An 8,221-nucleotide genomic window follows, 5' to 3' on the forward strand; every position below is an offset into this window, starting at 1 on the left:
GGTGGGGGGGCGTGAGGGGAGACCCCCAAACCGTCCCCCCCACCCCCCCAAAAAAAAATTTAGGGGCAGGAGCTCCCCGCGCCCTCCCCCCGCCCTCACCTTGTAGAAGTTGAAGACCAGGTCGAGCTCGCAGACGTTGTGGAAATACTCGTTGAGGACCTGCGGGGAGGGAAGGAGCAGCGGGCAGGATCGGGCCGCCCCCCCCCGGTGTGGGGGGGTCCGCGGTAAGGCGGCTGGGGGCGGGACGGGGCCCCGGGGCCCCCACCGACCTCCACAAAGTTGTGGATGGCTTCCAGGTAGGCCAGGTTGTTGTCGGTGACGTCAACGCAGATGCAGAAGTAGAGCCCCGCGTAGCGGCGGTAGATGATCTTGAAGTTGCGGAACTACGGGGGAGGAAACGGGGGGGGGGGGGGGAGAAAAAAAACAGGAGGAAAAGCAAAATAAATAAATAAGTAAATAAATAAATAAAATAAATAAAAGGGAACTGGGAGAAGTAGGGCCCCGGTAGCACCGGTAGGTGATCTTGAAGTCGTGAAACTACGGGGGAGGAAAACAGGGGGGAGAAAAAACAGGAGGAAAAGCAAAAAAAATAAAAAAATAAAAAAAAAGGGAACTGGGAGGACCGGGCAATCGCAGCCCTCGGGTTCGGGGCCACAGGGGAGGAAATTGGGAGGGGGGGGAAGAAAAAACAGGAGGAAAAAGCAAAATAAATAAATAAATAAATAAAATAAAAGGGGACTGGGAGGACCGGGCAATCGCAGCCCTCGGGTTCGGGGCCACGGGGGGAGGAAATGGGGAGGGTGTGGGGAGGGAGAAAAAACATGAGGAAAAGCAAAATAAATATATAAATAAATAAATAAATAAATAAATAAATAAAATAAAAGGGGACTGGGAGGACCGGGCAATCGCAGCCCCCGGGTTCGGGGCCATGGGGAGGAAATGGGGAGGGTAGGGGGGAGAAAAAACAGGAGGAAAAGCAAAATAAATAAAAATAAAATAAAATAAAATAAAAGGGAACTGGGAGGACCGGGCAATCGCAGCCCCTGGGTTGGGGTTCGGGGCCGGGCAGCCGCGGGGGGAGGATTTGAGGGCAGAAGCGGCGGGTTTCGGGGGCGTCACCTCCACGAAGTTGGTGTGCTTGGCGTCGCGCACGGTGACGACGGCGTGCACCTCCTCGATCAGCTTCTGCTTCTCGTCGTCGTCGAACTGCATGTACCACTTGGCCAGGCGGGTCTTCCCGGCCCGGTTCTGGATCAGGATGAAGCGGATCTGCCCCGGGGGGGGGACACAAAAAACACAGCACTGGGGGGGGGGACACAGGGAATCCTGCCCCCCCACCCCCCCCCCCGTCCAGCCTCTCTCGGGGGTTTTGCTTCCCCTTCCCGGGGTATTTTGAGCCCCCCCCCCCCCGTGTAGGGGAGCAGCCCTTAGGGTGCGCCTCCCCCCCCCCCCCGCTATGAGGATCCTACAGGGGTGCTCCGCGGCCGCCCGGCCCCACGGGGCACCCCAAAATCTCCCCCTCCCTATAGGGGCGCCCCCGTGGCAGGCTGCTTCCCGGATCCTACAGCGGGGTGCCCCACGGGGGGCCCCGAAGCTCTCCCCATCCCCATAGGGAGCTTGCAACGGGGCACCCCAACATCCCCCCCCCCCCCCCAAAACCTCCCCCTATAGGGACGCTACAAAGGGCCCCCCCCAGTGACTCAGCCCCGCAGGGCACCACAGTATCTCCCCTATAGGGACCCCATAACGGGGTGACCCCTGGGGCACCCTAACGCCTCCAAAACCCCACAGGGAGCTTGCGATGGGGCACCCCAAAGCCCCCCCCATAGGTCCCCCTACAAAGGGGACCCCCCAAACGTCTCAGCCCCCTGGGGCACCCAAACATCTCCCCTATAGGGACCCTATAACGACCCTATAATGACCCATGGAACACATCTGCTTGGGGGGGGGGACCCCTGGGGCACCCCAATTCCCCCCCCCAAGGCCCCCCCCCCATAGGGACACTACAAAGGGGACCCCCCCCCAAACGTCTCAGCCCCATGGGGCACCCAAACAGCTCCCCTATAGGGACCCATGGGGCAAACCTGCTTGGGGGGGGACCCCTGGGGCACCCCAACGCCCCCCCCCAAGGCCCCCCACATAGGGACATTACCAAGGGGACCCCCCCAGACCCCCGTAGGGGAAGGCCCCCGCGCAGACCGGCCCCATAGGGCCCCCCCCCGGTACCGTGGCCCTATGGGAGCCCCTATGGGGGGGCCCTACAGCGCCCCGCCGCCCCCCCGGCCCCCCCCCGCTCCTCACCATGGCGCTGCCGTCCCTGCCAGGCCCCCCCTCGCAGCCCGGCCCCCCCCGCACCGGATATCCGCTGGGCGCGCGGGGCCCGCCGGGACGCGTAGTTCCGAGCCGCGCCCTGGACTACAACTCCCAGCACGCCCCGCGCGTCCCCCCCACCTCGGGGACCGTGCCCGGCCGGAGAGCGCGGCGCAGTGCGCATGCGCACCGCAAACCCCGCCCCCCCTCCCTCCGTCCCTCCCGCGGGCGCGCGCCCCGCTCGGCCCCGCCTCCCCCCCCCCCCCCCCCTCCGCGCGCCACGGCCTCCCGCGCATGCGCCGCCGCCGCCGCGCGCCCCCGCGCGCGCGCCGCTGCCCGCCGCCCCCCCGGCCGTGAGGGAGGGAGGAGGAGGAGGAGGAGGAGGAGGAGGAGGAGGAGGGCAGGGGGAGGAAGGCGCCGCCGCCATTACAGGCCCAGCCCGCCCCGGCGGCCCCGCGGGGGGAGATGGCGCCGCCGCCGCCGCCGCCCGCCCCAGCCGCCGCCCCCGGCCCGGCCCCGCGCCGCCGCCGCCGCCACGGTAAGGAGCGGGCAGCGCCCCCCCCCCCGCGCCCCCCCCCCCGCCGGGAAGGAACAATGGGGCCGGCCCCACCCCCGCCCAGGGGGTGGGGGAGGGGGCACCGGGACCCCCGCCCCGCCCCTCCCCCCGCCCCGCCCCTCCCCCAGCATCACCGGGGGGGGGTCGGTGCCGCTCCCCCCCCCCCCAGCCGTGGGCAGGGCGAGGCCGTTGTGGGGGCGGGGGGGCACCGGAGGACCCCCCCCCACCCCCCTCCGTTAGGTGGGGAGGGGGAAAGGAGCCTTCGCCCCCCCCCTTTAAGGACCTCCCCCCCCCCTTTTTAGGACCCCCCCTTTAAGATCCCCCCCCTTTAAGGACCCCCCCCTTTAGGACCCCCATTTTAGGGACTCCCCCCTCCTTTAAGGACCCCCCCTTTAGGACCCCCCCTTTAAGGATTCCCCCCCATTTTAGGGACTCCCCCCCCCTTTAAGGACCCCCCCCTTTAGGACCCCCCCCCCCTTTAGGACCCCCCTCCTTTAAGACCCCCCCTTTAAGACCCTCCCTTTAGGACCCCCCCCCCTTTAGAACCCCCCCTTAGGGACCCCGCCCCTTTTAAGGATCCTTTAAGCCCCCCCCCATTTAACCCCCCCCCACACTTAACCCCCCCTCAGGATGCCCACCCATTAAGCCCCCCCCCAAATCCCCCCCCCTTCCCTTTAAGACCTCCCCCAGCAAGGTGATGGCTTGGGGGGGGGCGGCTTTAAAGCCCACCCCCAAAAAATATTTGGGGGGGGGGGGGGGCTTCTCCCGTCCTCCCCCCCCAGCAGCTGCCCTTTAGGCTAAGGGAGAACCCCACGACTTTTGGGGGGGGGGGGCAGAGGTGTGTCCCCCCCCCAGCAGATGGGGGCTGCAGGCTGGGGGGGGGGGCAGCACCCGTTGCCCCCCCCGGATTCGGGGCCGAACATTTTGGGGAGGGGGCTCAAGGGGTGGGGGGAGAGGCCCCCAGCCTCCTCGGCCTCCAGAGGAGGGCGGCCAGCGACACCCCCCCCCCCAAAAAAAAAAAAGCTTCCAGAGCTCCGTGCCCCCCCCTTAACCCCCCCCTCAGCGCCCGAAGGCCGGCACCGGGCTCTCCGGCCTCCCTCCAGCCCATCCGGAGGCTCAGCCTCCGGCGGAGGCCCGGGGAGGGCGCGGGGTTTGGGGGGGCCTCCCCCCCCCCCCCCCCCGGGGGGGGGCCTCCTTCACGTCCCCGGGGGGGGGACGTCGCCACCCCCGGGGCTTCGGCCTCGGGGCCCCGAAAGCGCCCGCGGCCGGGCGAGGTCGCGTGGGCCTCCGGGAGGCTTCGGCCGGGCCCCGGATCCGGAGGCTACCGGGAGGCTACCGGGAGGCTACCGGGAGGCTACTGGGAGGCTACTGGGAGGCTACTGGGAGGCTCCGCGCCGCAGCGGGGCCGTGTCGGGGTCTCGGGGTCTCGCCCACGTGTTGCCGCTCGGCGCCCTCCCGGCACCGCTCTCCGGCTGCCTCCCAACCTCCGCGAGGCCGCGGCCTCCCCTGGTCCCGTCCCGTCCCCCCCCCCCGCGGCGGGACCCTCCCCAACGCCGCTCCTCCTTTTCCTTTGATTTGCAGCGATTTCGGGTTTATTTCCCAGTTTTCCCCCCCCCTCGCCGTTTCCCGGCCCGCGGCCTCCTCCCCCCCCCCGCCCCAGCGGCGGCCTCCCTCCGGAACGAGCCTCGGCGTCGGCCCCGCGCCCTCCGAGGGTCCCGGGGGGAGCACCGGGGGCGCCGGGTCCCGGGGGGGGCGAGCGCAGGTGCTGCGGGGCTGCGTGCCCGGCCCTAAACCTCGGCCCCAAACCGGGCCGGGAGCCTCCAACGGGAGGCCGGCCTCCGCCGGGAGCTCGGCCTCCGCAGGGCGACGCTTTCCTTTCGGGGGGGGGGGTTTAAATCCCTTTTTTATGGTTTTTTCCCCCCCTGTTTGTTTTTTTTTGCTTCCCCCCCCCCCCTTTTGCAGCAAAACCCCCCCGCTCCCCTCGGGGCTGCGACCGCCTTTGACCGAACCGCGGCGTTTTGTCCCCGAATTCCGTTTCCCCCGTTCCAGCAGGCGCCGCGCGCTCGGCGGCTGTGAGTTCCTGACGGGCTCGCTGCCCTCGTGGGCACGCGGTGCTGCTCCTTCCCCTTCCCGCGTTTAAAATAAAAATAAAAATAAAAATAAAAATAGAGCTGCTCAGCGAAATCCCCGTTCCTGGGCAAGGCGTTGGGACGTGGCCAGGTGTCTCCTGGCTGGGTCCTGTGCGTCCTTCATTCCCAGGTCGGGATTTATCCTGGGTCAGGATCCATCCCGGGTCGGGATTTATCCTGGGTCAGGATTTTCCCCGGGTCGGGATTTATCCCGGGTCAGGATTTATCCCAGGTCGGGATTTATCCCGGGTCGGGATTTAACCCAGGTCGGGATTTAGCCCAGGTCGGGATTTATCCCGGGTCAGGATTTAGCCCAGGTCGGGATTTTATCCCGGGTCGGGATTTTATCCCGGGTCGGGATTTATCCCGGGTCAGGATTTAGCCCAGGTCAGGATTTATCCCAGGTCAGGATCCATCCCAGGTCGGGATCTATCCCGGGTCAGGATTTTTCCTGGGTTGGGATTTATCCCTGGTTGGGATTTATCCCTGGTTGGGATTTATCCCAGGTCGGGATTTATCCCGGGTCGGGATTTATCCTGGGGTTCGGGATCTATCCCAGGTCAGGATGTATCCTGGGTCAGGATTTGTCCTGGGTCAGGATTTTATCCCAGGTCGGGATTTTATCCCAGGTCAAGATCCATCCCAGGTCGGGATCTATCCCGGGTCAGGATTCATCCCAGATCAGGATTTATCCCAGATCAGTATTTATCCCAGGTCAGGATTTATCGCAGGTCAGGATTTGTCCCGGGGTTCGGGATCTATCCCAGGTCAGGATCCATCCCGGGTCAGGATTTATCCCTGCTCCGTGCGGTGCTTTCGGCGAGGGACGGGACCTGATGGAGCACGAGGGTGCCCACGGTGCTCCGCGTAACTCGGACCAGAAATCGGGGATCGCTCCATGGAACATGGACCAGAAATTGGGATCGCTCTGTGTAATGTGGACCAGAAATTGGGATCGCTCCGTGTAATGTGGACCAGAAATTGGGATCGCTCCGTGTAATGTGGACCAGAAATTGGGATCGCTCCGTGTAACACGGACCAGAAATTGGGGATCGCTCCGTGTAATGTGGACCAGAAATCGGGGATCGCTCCGTGTTTCGTGGACCAGAAATTGGGATCGCTCCATGTAATGTGGACCAGAAATCGGGGATCGCTCCGTGTAATGTGGACCAGAAATCGGGGATCGCTCCGTGTAACTCGGACAAGAAAATTGGGATCGCTCCTTGTATCATGGACCAGAAATCGGGGATCGCTCCGTGTAACATGGACCAGAAATTGGGGATCGCTCTGTGTAATGTGGACCAGAAATCGCGGATCTCTCCATGTAACATGGACCAGAAAATTGGGGATCGCTCCGTGTAACGTGGACCAGGAATTGGGGATCGCTCCATGTAACGTGGACCAGAAAATTGGGATTGCTCCGTGTAATGTGGACCAGAAATTGGGATCGCTCTGTGTAACATGGACCAGAAATCGGGGATCGCTCCACGGAACATGGACCAGAAGATGGGGATCGCTCCGTGTAACACGGACCAGAAAATTGGGATCGCTCCGTGTAACACGGACCAGAAATTGGGATCGCTCCGTGTAACACGGACCAGAAATTCGGGACTGCTCCGTGCACCACGGACCAGACAATTGGGATCGCCAGCGGGCGACCCGTGGCCGCGGGGCCGAGGTTTGGGCGGCTGCCCGCCCCGAAGTCCCAAGATTCCCACGGAGGAAGCCGGCGGAGGCCCTGAGAACCCGTGAACGGGACCCGGCACCCGGGGGAGAACCCGCCGCCGATCCACCCGGCTTGGCCCGATTAATTACCTTCCAGCCGGCACCGAGCTAATTGGCGCGGCCCGGGATCGGGGCGGGCGGCCTGGCGGGGCCGGGGCCGCGCTCACCCCGTGTCCTTCCTCCTTCCCCCCGCCAGATCCCCGCCGCGTTGACAGGGCCCGGCTCCCCCCCGGCGCTGACTCACCTGCCTGGGCTTGGACGTTGCCCTCGTTTTATTGGGTCGGAAAACGAGGTTTGGTCGCCGGCACCGCGGGGTAGGGCCCGGAGCCGGAGGTAAGCGACCCTGTCCCCGACCCGGCTGCGCTTGACCTTCGCCTCGCGCCTGGAGACCGCCGGTCCCCGAGGACTTCGGTGCCGGTCCCCGAGGACTTCGGTGCCGGTCCCCGAGGACTTCGGCACGGTCCCGAGGGCGCGGGGCAGAGCCGGGGAGCGAGAAGCGAGCTTTAGGGGAAGGTTCTCCTCCTCCCGCTGCGGATGCCCGCGGGGGTTTTTGGGTGGCTCCTTGCAAGGGGGTCGCAGCCTCGGGGGTATTTCCTTTCGCTCTAACTTCTCCTTCGCCGTGCCACGAGACGCGCCCCCCGATCGCGTTGGCCGGCCCCGTTAACCGCCACGGGACCGACCCCATCCCAAGGCTGCCGCGCGGCGAGCCCCGTTCCCTCCGCGGCCCCGCGCTGGGCGAGGGAGCTTTGGGGTCTGCTGAGCAAGAGCAAAACCCCCTCCCCAAAACCCCCCCCGGCCGTGACCCGCGGGGTCGCAGCCGCCTCGGCAGCTTCGCCTGTCCCCCGGCCGAAAACCCCGGTGCGGCGAGGACGCGAGGTGCCGTTTAACCGCAGCCTGGCGCTTTTATTATTATTTAATTATTTATTTATTTATTTATTTATTTATTTATTTATTTATTTATTTATTTATTTATTTTTATTTTCCCCTTTAGTCAGGGAGATTTTAATGACCCAGCTGGGGGAGAGAGTCCAGGCCACCTGGCCCCCGGCCAACTCTTCCACCATTTAAGCCGGGAGATATTTCGCGGCCCTTAGATAAGGCGGCGGGCCGGCCTCCCCCCGAAATGCCTGAGATAAACGCGGCCGGGCCCCGGGACGCCCGGCGGCGCTGCCCCGGGACGCGGGGACCTCCCGCGGCCGCCGCCGGTGCCTCCGGGGTCGGGTTCTGGGGGCTCCCCGCGGTCTCGGGGGGGGGGGCGGTGAAGCGGCTCCAAGCGCGGCGCCCGAGCCCTGCTCGTGGCACCCGATGGCTTGCGCACCCCGTGGCTGGGGGTGTTTGCTCGTTGGTGCCGAGAAAGTGGCTGCAAGCTGCCCCTGGAAGGCTGCTGGGGTCGTTATTTTCCCTTTGGGGTCGTTATTTTCCCTTTGGGGTCGTTATTTTCCCTTTGGGGTCGTTATTTTCCCTTTTGGGGTCGTTGCTTTCCCTTTGGGATCGTTGCTTT

The 8,221-nt window shown here is 65.2% G+C and overlaps 1 protein-coding gene across 1 annotated transcript; it reads right to left on the reverse strand.

Moving 5' to 3' along the window:
* Positions 1-43: 43 nt before the first annotated feature.
* On the reverse strand, positions 44-2,426 carry AP2S1 (adaptor related protein complex 2 subunit sigma 1; the record flags this gene model as incomplete). Its single annotated transcript, XM_083815251.1, has 4 exons — positions 2,302-2,426; positions 1,120-1,269; positions 270-383; positions 44-159 (listed from the first exon to the last, which is right to left on the reverse strand). Coding segments are annotated over exons 1-4 (383 nt in total), but the record flags the coding sequence as incomplete, so codon positions are not given.
* Positions 2,427-8,221: the final 5,795 nt, after the last annotated feature.

The sequence above is a fragment of the Anser anser genome (genome assembly GCF_964211835.1).
Source record: "Anser anser genome assembly, chromosome: 36".
NCBI classification, from domain to species: Eukaryota; Metazoa; Chordata; class Aves; order Anseriformes; family Anatidae; genus Anser; species Anser anser.